Source organism: Dendrobates tinctorius, unplaced genomic scaffold, assembly GCF_039654945.1.
Source record: "Dendrobates tinctorius isolate UK_male_01 unplaced genomic scaffold, ASM3965494v1 ptg000079l, whole genome shotgun sequence".
Lineage (NCBI taxonomy): Eukaryota > Metazoa > Chordata > Amphibia > Anura > Dendrobatidae > Dendrobates > Dendrobates tinctorius.
Window position 1 is genome coordinate 10,983,978 of NW_027361747.1, and position 15,492 is coordinate 10,999,469.

The following is a 15,492-nucleotide window of genomic DNA, read 5'->3' on the forward strand; positions in this document are numbered from 1 at the left end:
AAAAGGATCCATTCAGCTGTACGCTCCAGACAGTTCAGCACTAAGCCTGTTGGCCTCAATGTGTAGGTGGGCCTTTGGGCCAAAAGCTCCCAGAACCTGTAGCAACTCCTATAAATGCAGCCCATGTATCTCTGACTCTGGTGTTGATACCCCACGGTTGTTTTTTCCCTCTATTGGCTCCATAGATTTTTTTCTTAATAGAACATTAGTGCCCATGCTCAGTTTCTGACTCATTTCAAACATCTCACTTTGGCTGTATAGTGAGGAGGAACGACTTCCTGTCTGTTAACTTTCCAATTCAATTAAGCTTAGATGAGCATTCAGAAGATGGGAGAAAACGAAAACGGAAGGAGCAGAAAGAGTGTGGACTGTTGTGATTTACACTGAGCAGGATTGAGCAGCTTGCAGTGTATCCTAATTCATGCACACTACAGGATTCAAGTTAAAACAAATTAGAGATTTTATTTTGGTTACATAATGCACCTAAAAAAAAAAAAAAAAATCTACATGGGGTCTTAATATTTTACAATGAATTTTAATGCGCTGTTGTTTTTCCCCACAGGGCCAGTATTGTTGGATGAGTTTGTGGAATGGTATAAAGAAAAGCAGATGGCATAACAGATCCACTATGCATTGCAGCTGAAGAGTCCATTGTTAACACACTTGCGTCAACCATTAGCCATAAATTGCTGTTTGTATCAAATGCATGTTGCTTATTTGCACATTATACCCCTCCGGCCGGGTCCCCCCATCCCGGTGTGTTAGCTGTTGGACAGGCCTGGCTTTACGTGTAGCACTGTACTCTTTACAGGCTGCTCTGCAGTTCGTATTCACACTACAGATTGGCGAATATGCCAACGTCCTCACTGTGATAATGTGTATATTGCTGTTCATTTTTTTTGTATATGCTTGTACATAAATGCTTATCTTTTAAACCTTTTTGGTTGCTCACAGGACGTTGTACAAATAGCTTTTTGCCATATTTTGGTTACATTTTTTTATTTTCTTCCAGTTTTCCTTGATGGGGAAAAAAAAATCTTTAAGTTGTTAGAATGTTTATCAGTCTCTTCATATGTTAGAAACCATTCTCTCAGAAGTCCTTAAATTCTTTAACAAATATATTTTTACAGGAGACATACGTAGCGGAAGGAAAATTGGTTGAATAGGGTTAAGTAGGCTGTGTGGCACAGATGCATGGGGAAGGGATTGTCTCACTGCTGAACTGGGCACATTTTCTGGAAAAACTGTGCAGGAACAGTAAAGCTGCAGCTACTGAGATGGGTCTGAAATGCAGCAAGAGCCACTCTGACATATAGTTTTACTTCACATCGACATGGATGTAAAAACGAAAGTGTCTGTTACTTTAATATTGATGGCCTGTCCTTGGATATGGCCTGTCCTTGGATGTGGCTGGAAGGGCGCAGTTGTGGAGCTGGATGGCGGTCTACTCTAGTTGCTGTGGTCCCAGGTTCTGCACGTCTGCTCCTGTTCTAATGAATAAGGGTGGCTCTGCGGTGACCTCTGTGGCCACTATGCAGTAAGCATATCCAGGCGGCATTGGAACAGCTGATCCGTGGTGGTGCTGGATGTCGCACCCCCACCCATCTGGTTTTGATTACCTTTTCTTAGGATAGACCATCAGTATCCCAAGTCCCGGAAGACCCCCTGAATATTAATGGCTGTGTATGGTATCGGTAAAACTACTGTTCACCTGCAAAATTGTGCGACGTTAACAATAAGTTTGAAAAAAGGCAAAACAAGTTTTTGCAGTAAAATCATATATCTGTTTCTTGCGGCTGCTACAAGTGCTGCCATATTAAGTGCTACCCAGATTTGCCTGAATGTCTTATGAAGGCCTTATTCATGCAAACACTTCTTTTTTTGTGTCATCCATTTTTAACAGAGACTGATATACTCCAATTCTGATACAAAGTTTTAAGACCTTATTGTGTAAGAATAGCTCCATTGAATTGTTTGGGTCTGTGTGCTGTCGGTTATTAAAATTGGCAATGCATGGATAAGAAATACTGAGTGTGGACAAGGAGGTCCTGAATGTCTCCTGCCATGGCCCCTGCAGAAAACATTGTATTGTACGGCAGCCATTCACATGCTCACAGGGGGAAAAGCTCAGACTTTGCTCTGTCTCATACAGAAGGATCTTCCAGTTATATTCATCTGCCCTAATTTCCATCTTGTGAAACCACCCAATTGAACAAATCTTTTACGGTTCGGTCTTGAGAATAAATTCAGGATTTCTATGTACCGTCCTTTTTGTTTTGTTTTTTACTGTAAATGCTCTAAGTCACAACAGCCTATGTTTCCAACATATTGAATTAAAGCACTGTGGCACAATATGACACTGAATCTGTAGACCTTTGGATATGCGAAACCTTGTAGTTTTGTTCTGTGCAATTAGTTACTTGTCTTTTCTAACACCCTGCAAAAAGTGCTCTTGTTCTTTGCATACACATTAATACATTTTCCAGATTTAAAGCTGGTCATCCACATTAGGTGGCTGTCGGCCGAACGATGTTTCGACCAGTCATTTAGCTTACAACCATCTCAGCCGATACACCATATTCTCCCATACCCTGGAGTGTTTGTTCAGCCACGCGCTCCTGTGTTCTCTATGAGAAAGCCGCCGGCTGGCATCTTTGACGGTGGCTTAGCTCCAAGAGAACAATGCAGTCGGGACTCGGAGATGTGCAATCAACATTTCCCCTGAGAATCATTCAGGTGGCGCCCTCATACACGTTAGACCATTGGCTCAATCCCATCTATATCGGCTCGGCCACCATTAGCCTATAATGTATATGGGGGGTCTTAACACTGTTACATAGTTTATCAATATGAGACCAATCTGGGCTCGGCACTCCCTCTGATTATCCGATTGCTTACATCCTGCTGCTCCCGAAGCAGATAATCACTTGAATGGGAGATAAACTGCCGCAGCCATTAAATAATAGATGGAGCTGTGGTAATTCGTTCTGTAAATACCAGCTCCATATGTAAGAGATCCTGCCGCCAGATGGAAGCAATCATGTGCATAGGTCAATAGTTGTTTAGTCCCGGACAATTCCTATTAAAGGAGCCATTTCACGAGTTGACCGTTTATTCAGCTTTTGGGTTCGTAAGAAATACATAATTTCTATAGCTAGCCAAAGACCTAGGAAAGTGGAGCTGATCCTGCATGTTCATTCTGCTGGTGAGTAGACTCCCAGAGACTATATTGCGGAAGAAAATAAAGCATGGCTAGGATTCAGAGTTTTTCTTTAGTTTGAGTAACTAGAAACCTCTATGCTGTGATCTGCCATCTAAAATATATACGGTAATTTAAAGAGTGATCCTTTTAAAAGGAACCCGTCATGTGAAAAAACGCCTATTAACCTGCAGGGTAATAGCATTCATACACCTGCCCGTTGCTGGCTTTTAGAGCCCCAGTGTTGGGAGGAAATCAAGTTGTGCAAGCATTGGACAAGTTCAACCTGCAGGTTAATGGCGTTTTTTTTTTTTTTCACGTGACAGGTTCCCTTTATTTAACATCTAATGAATTACTTGGATTAACCTGGTGAACATCCAGATTAGAGGAAAATAGTTGTCCAGACTGAGCAAAATGCAAGGCCGCAAATTTTTTTTTTTTAATATGGCTGTGTGAGGGCTTATTTTTTGCGGGACAAGTTGTATGTTTAAACAACACCATTGGTTTTACCATGTCATGTACTCGAAAACGGGAAAAAATTCCAAGTGTGGTAAAGTGCAATCTCACACTTGTTTTTTGTTTGGCTTTTTTGCTAGGTTCACTAAATAATAAAACTGACCTGCCATTATGATTCTCCAGGTCATTACGAGTTCATAGACACCAAACATGTCTAGGTTCTCTTTTATGTAAGTGGTGAAAAAAAATCCAAAATTTGCTAAAAAAATAATTGCGCAATTTCCCAAGACCCGTAGCGTCTCCATTTTTAGTGATCTTGGGTTGGGAGCGGGCCTATTTTTTTGCGTGCTGAGCTGACGTTTTTAATGATACCACTTTTGTGCAGAAAAGTTCTTCTGATCGCCCGTTATTGCATTTTAATGCAATGTCTCGGCGCCGGAAGTGCATTTAAATGCCCGCTGTCAGAGTTTGACAGTGGCATTTAACTACTTAATAGATGCGGGTGGATCGAGATTCTGCTCGCGCCTATTGGGGAAACACGTCAGCTGTTAAAAACGGATAACATGTCGCGGCTTTGAGGTGGGCTCACCGCCGGAGCCCACCTCAAAGCGGGGGATACTGCCAGCTGACGTACTATTCTGTCAGCTGGCAGTAAGGGGTTAAGAAACAACAGTTTATACATTATGACGTCCGAGACACTACATACATATGCACCGATGTAAGTAGCAAAAGCAATTGTTCAAAAGTGTTTTGCAGACGACTTTCGATTATAATCCGTGTCAGATGCTTCTCGAATAAGATTCCAGCAATAGTCAGCCAGCATTGACGTACTCCACTTTCCCTGGTACCTTTTCTCCATTCGCGCAATGTCTTGGTGAAAACTTTAACCCTGTTCATCGCTAACGGCACCAAGATTGCCTGGAAAAAAGTCCAAGTGAGAATGTAGAAAATGCATGTTTAGTGACATATTTCATTTCATCAAATGATGTGCTGTGAGCATGTTGTTCAAAGTTTGGTGCCCTGCTGTTGCCAAGGAAGTTGAAGGTCACATCTCCATGCCACTTGTTCAGCACCTTGCAAAAGACCATCAAAGCTACTGCCATTCATTATATCTCTGATCTGTGGGCCAATGAAAATACCTTCTTTAATCTTTGTTTACTAAATACCCTTATTATTATTATTATTACCTTTATGCATTATTTGCAGTTTATTTTTTACATTTTATTTGTGTTTGCTTTTTGTTTTCTTCTTTAATCTTTGCATCACTTATTCTTGGAAATTTCTGTTGCAAGTAAGAAAAGGCTTCAGATTCTTTATTCATTTCTTTGACAAAATTCTTCATAAACCCAAGTTTAATATGCAAACAAGAGAGAAATATCTTTGCTGGATCAATGAGAGGATTGTTTAACATTCTTCTGTCCAGCAACCAGGTTTTTGCGGAGTGGCCAGTCCTTTCTGAAATAGTGCACTTCTCGTGCACGACTGTCCCACTCACAAACAAAACAACAATACTTGGTATATCCAAGCTGCAGTCCAAGAAGAAGTGCAACAACTTTAGATCACCACATATGTTCCAGTTATAATTTCTATAATTAATGTGGGTCAACAGTAACTCCATATTCTCGTACCTTTCTTTGATGTGTATGGCATGTCTAATAGGTACAGAAGGATAGATATTTCCGTTGTGTAGTAAAACAGCCTTCAGACTTAAAACTGAGGCATCAATGAACAGTCGTCATTCCTTCGGGTCATGTTCTCATCCAAGAGCACCAAACAACTCCAAGATGTCGTTGCAAAAGGTTAAACTGTCGACATGGTTGAAAAATTGATTAAGGTCTTCTTGACGACTACGAAACACAGAAACTCTTGTTCCTGGTAATATGAGATTCCATTCTTGTAGCCTTGGTCCCAATAATTCTGCCTGCCTCTTTTACAATTTCAAATATCTGACCAAGTCACTCAGATCAGCTTGACTGAACAGATGTGCATTAGATGTAGAAGGCTCAAAGTCTAGGTCTGCAGCTGTTTCATTTCCATTAACATTGTTAGTTCATCTTCGTCGTCCTCCATTGTCCATACTTTGGGCGGCTTTGGAACACGAAGACTTTCATTGTGTGGCTGCAGGAAGATTAGGATATTCTATTGATTTCTTGTTCTTTGCTGAATATCCTGTTGCATTTGTAAGGCAGAAGTAGCAATCTGTTACATGATCTCTGCTCTCTCCATGTCATTGGGACAGCGAACGGCATTGAAGGTCATGATCCATTCAGCCATGCTCTAAGTATGTCAGTATTGTCTTTTGATTCCTCCCCTGCCCATGAGATGTGGTATGCTCCGTACATGGTCAGCCGAATGATTCACTGCGCCTGCGTGGAATTCGCATAATAAATGTTTGCATATGTGTAGATCAGCGATTTGTAAATTTTAGTGGAAAATTCAGAATATACTGTTTCAGAAAAAGTTCACATATAAGTTTTTAGAATTGTAACAGAATATTATGTTTCTTATCATTTCTCAAAAACCTTACGTGATAGGAAACATCTAGTTATTTGTGAAATCCGCATGAAAAAAATCTATCAGGAACACTCAAAATTGTCCGAGGAACAAAACCTTGGTAACACAGTGAATTGATGGTGTAAACTTAAACTGGAGCCTCAGTGATGAATTTGACGGTCTAGTCTAAATTTACACTGTTGAGGGGAAAAAGATTGTTTTACATAAACATTTCTTTGTAAAGTACAAGTTTAAAAATCTACAGGGAGTGGGAGAAGTGGCCCTTGTGTGATTCTCCTCTCTTAACCACACCCAACCTGGCCTGGCTTCATTGACTGATTTTTTTGAATATCAGGTGTGATCAGTTGATCTAGCTGAGTCGGGTGCTGGATGCTTCTCCCGCTGTCCAGCTCATTTTTAGGGTGCAGTCAGAGGGCCGTATTACTCGTGCAAGGATAGCACCGCAATCCTCACACTGGCTGTTGGCTCTCCTGACCTGAGCGTGACCACTGCATAGAAATATATGCGGTCAGATTCCAGTCAGGAGAGCCAACAACCAGTCCAAGGATTGCAATGTGATCCTAGCGCGAGTAATGCTGCTGTCTGACTGCACCCTTAAACTTTTTTTTAGGATGCACAGCAGCGTTGCTGAATAAAACGTAGCTCTTTGTAACAAGGAACCTTCTTGAGGTTTTGTGCTTCTTGAGGTTTCGGCAGCATGGACTGGTCCCCTTTAGGCTTGAAGCTACACGTTAACCGATAAACACATTACATTTGTTTTGTTTCTTTTGGTTTGTTTATGTCATTCATATAATTAACCCCTTAAACGACCAGGGGTATTTTTGGTTTTACATTTTCATTTTTCCCGCCCCTTCTTTCCAGAGCCATAACTTTTTTATTTTTCTGTCTATATGGCCATGTGAGGGCTTATTTTTTGCAGGACGAGTTGTACTTTTAAATGACATCATTGGTTTTACCATATCGTGTACTCGAAAACGGGAAAAAAATTCCAAGTGCAGTGAAATTGCAAAAAAAGTGCAATCCCACACTTGTTTTTTGCTTGGCTTTTTTGTTAGGTTCACTAGATGCTAAATCTGACCTGCCATTATGATTCTCCAGGTCATTACGAGTTCATAGACACCAAACATGTCTATGTCCTCTTTTATCTAAGCGGTGAAAAAAAATTCCAAAGTTTGCTAAAAAAAAAAAAAAATTGCGCAATTTTCCGAGACCCGTAGCGTCTCCATTTTTCATGATCTGGGGTCGGGTGAGGGCTTATTTTTTCCGTGCCGGACTGACGTTTTTAATGATACCACATTTGTGCAGATACATTCTTTTGATCGCCTGTTATTGCATTTTAATGCAATGTCTTGGTGACCAAAAAAACGTAATTCTGGCGTTTTGAATTTTTTTCTCGCTACGCTGTTTAGCGATCGGGTTAATGCTTTTTTTTTTTGATAGATCGGGCGATTCTGAACGCGGCGATACCTAATATGTGTATGTGGGATTTTTTTTTTACTGTTTTATTTTGATTGGGGCGAAAGGGGGGTGATTTGAACGTTTAGTTTTTTTTAATTTTTTTTTTCATTTTTAAACATTTTTTTTTTTTTTTTTTTTTTTTTACTTTTGGCATGCTTCAATAGCCTCCATAGGAGGCTAGAAGCTTGCGCAACCCGATCGGCTCTGCTACATATGGGCGATGAGCAGATCGCCCATATGTAGCAGATTTACTGCTGTGCTTTCAGTGCCGACCACCGTCACGTGACGGGGGTCGGCGATGACGTCATTTCCGGCCCGGCGGCCGGAAATGCTATTTAAATGCCCGCAGTCAGCTTTGACAGCGGCATTTAACTAGTTAATAGGCGCGGGCGGACGGCGATTCCGCTCGCGCCTATTGCGGGCACATGTCAGCTGTTCATAACAGCTGACATGTCCCGGCTTTGAGGCGGGCTCAGCGCCGGAGCCCTCATCAAAGCAGGGGAAGTGTCTGATGACGGACTGTGTCCGTCATTGGACATTAAGGGGTTAATTAAAATACAGAATAACTGATGCGGTATTGAAATTGAAAATGTATTTGCTTTGACAAAAAAAAAAAAATGTTCAGCTAAATTTACATGGCCTTCTATTGTCAGCTTGTTTCTGAAGACTTATAAGACTTACTGGTTTGTTAAATGGATGGTGAGGTCAGAATAATATTGATGACCTATCCTTGCAATAGGTCATTAATATCAAGTCAGTGGGTGGTTGTATACCTGGCACCCCCACTGATCAGCTGTTTCCAACTCAGGCTATATGTTGAAAGGAGCTTCCACAGCAGATTGGTGGGGAAGCCAAGTGTTGAACTCCCACCAGTCTTATATTCGTCACCTGTCATCAATATATTGTAATGGGTACAAAGTATGTTTTCTGCCATTGTCAGGTGCATATGCTCAGGAGATAGGAGTCTGTCGATGGCCACTGTCAGGCTGAATGCCTTGGCATCCAACCACCTTAGTGACCCACTGTAAAGAAACCTGTACCCCATGCTATACGTTTTTTTTTTTTCAGTGTCTTTCTGTCGTTCTTTCCTATACAGTTAGACTGTTTAGCACATGTTGTACCGTATATGGAGTCAACGTTACAGTACACATCACAAAACGTTCTCGTCATATACTGTATGACAAGTGAAACAAACGCGGTGTGCACCACCTAGCCTAGGCGGGTTCAGCTCCTGTCTGTACAGTGCCACGAGGCGAGTTTGCTAGAGTGATTGGTCTTCCACATGTGCTCTGCTGGCATTTACTAACAGTGTAGCAACATTTAATTTATAGAGTCTTTAGAATTTTTTTCACGCATTGATTGTTTTCATTTTATTTATTTGTACATCAAAGTAATGAATCATAAATGTAAGGTGTAATGGCTGTTTTGGTGATCGTATTTTTCCTGGGTATTTCATGAAGTTCTGTCTCCTTCAGTGGCAATGCAGTTGCCACCAAAAGGCAGTTAATTTTTCGATAATGTGATCTACTATTAAGATAAATATAAATGTAATCTGTAACATTGGTGTAAGCGTCATCAATGTGCTAGATTCAATCTTCAAATTCTATGGAAGCTATACAGGAAAGATATATATCTTTGTACCGTGTTAGCCAGTAGATAGAAGAATATTTAGAATTGAGAGTCCTCAGTGGTTGATACCTTTTAATGGCTAACTATAAAGATGGTAACACATTGCAAGCTTTCGAGACTACTCTGGTCTCATCAGGCTAGACTAAGGGTACCCTTCCACCTAGCGATGCACCAGCGATCCCGACTAGCGATATGACGCGGTCAGGATCGCTGGTGCATCGTTAGGTGGTCGCTAGTGAGCTGCCACACAGGCAGATCTCACCAGTGACATCGCTGGGGACGGGGATCGCTACTTACCTGTCAGACGAGGCGATCCTGCATCTGCCCGTGTCCACGCGTCGCTCGTCGACGCCACAGGAAGCCCCAGCAGGAAGTGGCCGACGAGGAATGGTCCAGGAGCTTCTCGCGCGATCAGCGATAACCAGCGGGGGAGCCGGTCTGAGGTAAGCATCACATGCAGCGATATCGCTGCAACGTCACAATATCGGTGACTTTACAGCGATATTGCTAGCGATATCGCAGTGTGTAACGGGGGCTTAATACAACATCTGTAGAATCACATATTTATGCACAAAACAGCACAGAAATAACGCAATAGATAAGACAAGTGATGTGAAGCAGAATTGTCATTATGGGAGAGAGATAAGCATAAATATTGAAACAATTCATAGATAAGGAGTGTGAAAGCTATATTCTCCTCTGATTGGTGTCTGGTTCTCTGTTGTGTGATGACCCCAGAAGGTCTGAAGAGCAAATTCCTTAATTGATGTAAAAAGACAAATCCATGCGACACATTCATTCCTGCACTGAGTGTCAAAGGTCGTCATAAATTTATACTCCCAGACTCTGAGACTTGAAGTTGCCTTTTAATACAAGTAATTTAATGTCCATCATGCTATGACCGGGGATACGAACTGGTAGATCCATTCTTTGCATAGATCCATTGCATGTCTCACACAGATCTGTGTCCGGCCCGTAGATCTTAACTGCTCATTTAGATATAAGGAAAACATGGACGTCTCTCTGGAATAAGGCAACTGATCATAAATATCAAGGTATAATTTAAGTCAGCTTTTTATGACCTACATATAGATGGCTTAGTAGGGTTGATCCCACTGACAAAATCCCTTTTAAGTGCGGATTGAAGAAAGTAGTTAAGGCCCCCCCCATACATTTTAGACTAAAGTTTACAAACCTTCCCAAGTCAGGCTACTAGACAGATGTCTAGGGATGGAAAGATAGAATTCTGAGTCAATCGGCCAGTCAATTTCTTCTCTCCTGCTCCTGTGTATGGGGTATTTGGGAGAGATGACTATCAGCCACAGGATTGTTCGTCTGTCTATATACATATTAGATAGTTGTCAATCGGTTGCAGAATGTGGTCAATAATCGACTATTTTACTATGGAACCCTGACTATTTATGTGCATGGTTAGGCCAGAAGCGTATAGCTGCAGCGCTAGTAATGCAAACGTCTGTATACGGTAGTAGGAATACTTTTCCTGTAGCGGTTTAGTGAATGGGTCAGGCCTGCACATCCATTCTTGTATTCAGTAGTTTTTCTCTTTGTATGAATGTGTGTTGGATATATAACAGCTCAAAATGGAGTTCTGAAGGAAATGGGGAACCGCTGCGGTCACTGACTAACCAAATAATGGCTCTGTAATTTTGGTCAGAAAAGCTATTTTTTTTATGATTGGAAGGTCTATTCGAATAGGTGTATTTTAGAAGAATTGTGTCTATTTTGGATTTTTATTCTCCTGGTAAAGCAATTAAAGGGACACAACTTATATTTGTAATCATATCCACCATTTTTCACTAATTGTGATGTTTAGTGCATCTCCGCTTTGTTGAGCTCGTTATAGGATGAGTCCCTATAATAGTCAAAGTTCTGTTCAAAATGGCTAGCAGTAGCAAGTCCATCAGATCTCTACCTTTAGTCTCAAAATAATTGTTGGAGACATGTTAATACATGTGGGCTCTTTGAATCAGGACATATCTGAAAATGTCGACATATAGAAACTTCCATAGGTCTCAGTGAGACCAGAGCTTTGTGTTCATGTACATTATCTACATGCAATCTTAGCAGATGGGGTAACAATTTTATTGGACGATGTTTCACTTCTATCTTCTGAAGTTTAAGAGTGTGAAAATGGTAATAAACAAAACCTATTTCTTTTTTTTTTTAAACTGGTGACATTATTTACTGATAACTTTAAAAAAAAAAAAAAAAAAAAAAACCTCATCTGCCTAGGGATATTCTTCAGATAATCCTGGTTACTGCTGTATTCTCATGTTGAATGTACTTGTAATTGGGTCTTTCATGCCTCTGCTGTATTGTAGGTGTCAGATAGACCTTATCTCTAGCCCAGACCTAGGTTACTTACAAGTTTAGGATTGACTCACAGTACTGTATACACTGGGCAAAGGGTGTCTGTCAGCACAAAAAGACTGTTCAAACCAAGCACAGGCGCTTGTGCATCCTTGCCATGGCAAAATCGGTCAGTACACTTTCTCCCTCCCTACTTGGTTTCCATCTCTTGATTGACCGCTCTGGCTTCACAGGAGATGGGCTGAGTGGGATGGAAATAAAGTAGGTGGAAAAGATGTAGTGAACTATTTTGCCACGTCAAGGAAACGCCAAACACCTGTAGTTGGTTTGAACAGTCTTTATGCTGATAGGAAAAGATGCAGTTAAAGGAAGCTATATGACCCACAAGACCCAAGATGCAGTTAAAGGAAGCTATATGACCCACTACATCTACTACTACTACTCTCTACTATGACCCACTACATCTACCCACTACATAATATGACCCACTACATCTAGACCCACAAAAGCTAACTGTTGGACAAACATGTTTTACTTTTTGGAAGTGATTGCACATAATCTAATTTTCCATCCCATTAGTTTTCTGCCATCAGTGGTCAGTCAAGACGCCCCTATGCACATTCACTGAAATTGTAATATTCCTGCTATATTAAAGTTAAAATGGATGTTTTGGGCTATAGTAAATGTTGGTTGTGTGGCAGGTAACGTAACGTAATGCCATTTTAACCATCACCGTCTATAAAGTTGGTTAAATTTTACATTTTGTTTTGGCTTATAGTCAGCTGAAAGATCGTGGCTCTGATCTGTTAAGACTGGCATTTCACACACCAGTCTTAATGAACAGGGGCGACTGGATAACATGCGCCTACTACTTCATTAAGAGGTGTACCACACTTATTGAATTATTCCCACCTTAGAAGTGCCAGGCGCCTCCGGCAGAAGTGTCACAGGCTGGAGTACAATTCTGGAGCATGTGACGCCTTAGTGACGTGACTTTTCATTAATATGATGGGTGGGTGTAGCTATGCGCCGTCTCGCCCTTGTGCCACCAATATTGGTGTAGCTGATCCAGGCTGGCGTATAAAGACAAAAGTTGGAATACTTCATCACAGCTTCCATGTTCTGGAATTTTGGCTTAAATGCCTTCATAAATTGTCTCCTTTATGTTTATAAACATTCCTAGAAAGATTTTTTTTTTTTGACCTTCACTTGTCCCAAATGTTTATGACCAGAGTCGATCGACTGTAATAGCCAATGGACTATAATGTGCATTGCTGCATCTGCAAAATGTTTGTGACCTACCCTTGTGTAACACTCATCGCCACCTGTGTGGTTTCTATTTCTCCAGCTGGAAGACTGTTCACACATTCAGGATTTGACATCAGTATTTCTAAGCCAAAACCAGTAGTGGGACAATCAGAGGAAACGTATAATAGACACACTTCTGCATTTCTCGCCCACTCCTGGTTTTGTGAACGTGGCCTAACACTCACAAAGTAGAGCTCTTCGTTTAATCTATACAGTAAAGAGAACATCACATGGGTGCAACTTATTCTCGGTGCTTCTGTCACCAGTTCCATCCCTGGTTCATAGTTTTGCACCACAAGACCAATAGCATACTATATGTTGGACTATAGCTGTAGGACATGTGCTTCAGTGTGCCCACATATATGGAACAAATAGCCGATACCTTATACGAGTGACGTACATATGATCGTATGGTTCTCTATGTCTGAGATTGTTGACTGGTGCTGGTCTAGCTACCTCAACACCTTCTGTCAAACGTGTACAACCAATCTCTATATCATGTTACACATTTTATCAGTTTCTTAGTAAAGTTTCCATCAGTGCAAATATAAGGGACCAAAGTTTCACCTAAATGTTAAGGAGTGGACTCTTCTTGCGTCACAAATTAAAAACTCAAGGGTTTTTCTCCTAAATGGGTGGCTAATGTTAGAGTTTTGGCACTCCAGACAATCTTCCGGTCAGGTAACCCCAGTTGACTTGTGCCCATGAGTTGAATGAGCAGTGTGTAATCCTTTGCACTCGCCATATATCTCTCGAGAGATGCAGCTGTTGGTTTGGGTTTTTATTTTATCTTTCTGAGTTTGTATGGTCTATATAAGGGAAATCGCTTGACAACCTACTAATGGAAGCTATTACAATGGTCACTGTGGTAGTCACCCAGATTTCCAGACACTGAATCACACACACCTTTACATTCAGGTCTTTCTACAAGGGGTATTCGTTGTTGAATACAGTCATTCTTTTACTTGCATGCTTTTTGCTGTTGGACCCTCTAACTGTATGGAAGTAACACTTTAGAAATAGTCATTTTAAGATGATGTAACCCTCTGTGAAGTCTTCCCTATCCTTGTTCTCCTGTTATTACGATAGCTGCTACTTCCCCACACGCCTTAGAAGTACTTTAGCCTTATGACAGAATGTGTATCCGGTGTAAATACAGGATTTTTTTCTACCTGCAAAGCTGTCTAAAAATGAACCAAAATGTTGTTGGATTTTTACAATTCTATATAACCGTTTCTTCCAAAGCTGCTACATTGTTGCTGTGGAAAGCAGTTCCATGCTTCCGTGTCGAGTCCCCTTCATCGAGTACACATTGTGGGCCAACGTAATGCGACTTGAAAACTGTTCATCATGATATTGGCAGCTTTAGTTTTATTTCCAAAACTGTTCATTGTACCCACAAATAAACTATATTTGTGAATGCTGTTCTCATGTAGTTTTTATTTGCGGTTTTCTCAGGTCATACACCTGCTAGAATTTATCCTTTCATCATGACTGTTGAAATACATTGTAGCCAAATACAGCACATTCTAGAGGTTGTCTGAGTTGTAAAATTCACTTTTAAATGTCCTATTACACTATTTTTAGTTAATGGAAAGGAGTCCCTAATTCAGGACCCTCATCTATTAAATGGAGAGTAAATTGGTTCCAAAAGACATAACTCATCCAAGCATTGCATATATGGCTCTATTGTTTAATACTTCAATTTCTCTTTCCCCTATGACGGCACTACGGAGAGAGGGGATCCACCCCACAGGGACAGGAAACCTACAGATAAAAAGGCGGTACCTCTCTCCCGCATCAGTTGGTTTCCTGTCCTCATAGGGAACCTGCAGACTTACCAGTCGTTGTGATGCCGGGGCCGACCAGTTTGGAGGACGCCAGCGGGAACCCCCTGTCCCAGCTGGGGTGGTTACTCGAGGCGCCACCGCTGGGGTCAGCGGGCCTCCAGGGTGTGCGGGGGGGAGAGGCGGCAGAAGACACTCCAGAAGACTGCTTCTCCCGAAGATAGTGTCCCCCCTCAGAAGGCGATATAGTGGCCCGAGGCAGGTACTGGAGGCCAGTGGGTGCCGAACGTGCGGGGCAACATAGGAGGCTGCACCAGCCTCGGCGCAGGCGTGAGGCGGAGCGGCGGCCGGCCACGTGGGGCGGAGCGCTGCTAGTCACGTGGGGCGGCGCAAGGCATTACTGGGAGGCCCGGGAGTGCGCACGCGTGGGGCGCCGCTGGGTCGCGTGGGGGTAGCGCTAGGCATCGGTGCCAGGGAAAGGGAAAAAAAACGCCGACCGCTAGGTTAAAGGGCACAGGATGCACCACGTTGTGCAGGAAGAGCAGCAGCTGCTGGATATGTCCTCGGACGCAGGACCCCAGCAGCAACAGCGGCAATCGCCGCAAAAAACAGCATGAAGGATCCCACGGGGAACCACTCACAGCAACGCAGTAGCAGCCGCTCGGAGTCCCGACGCAGCAAGGAGTATACGACGTGAACGTATATACTGTAACCAGGGCCTGTCCTCTTATAGGGGAAGACGTGCAGGATGCACCACGCTGTGCTGTTCCTCAGAAGATGAGTTTGGCACAGGAAGAGCAGCAGCTGCTG

General features: G+C 42.1%; 1 protein-coding gene across 1 annotated transcript in view; it reads left to right on the forward strand.

Annotated features, from left to right (window-relative positions):
* The window catches only part of DCUN1D4 (defective in cullin neddylation 1 domain containing 4), a 96,728-nt gene extending 82,413 nt beyond the window's left edge, over positions 1-14,315 (forward strand). Inside the window, exon 11 of the mRNA XM_073583516.1 lies at positions 563-14,315. Coding sequence (XP_073439617.1) covers positions 563-618 — 56 coding nt within the window. The 3' untranslated portion in view covers positions 619-14,315. The remainder of the gene's footprint in view (positions 1-562) is intronic.
* The last annotated feature ends 1,177 nt before the right edge of the window (positions 14,316-15,492 follow it).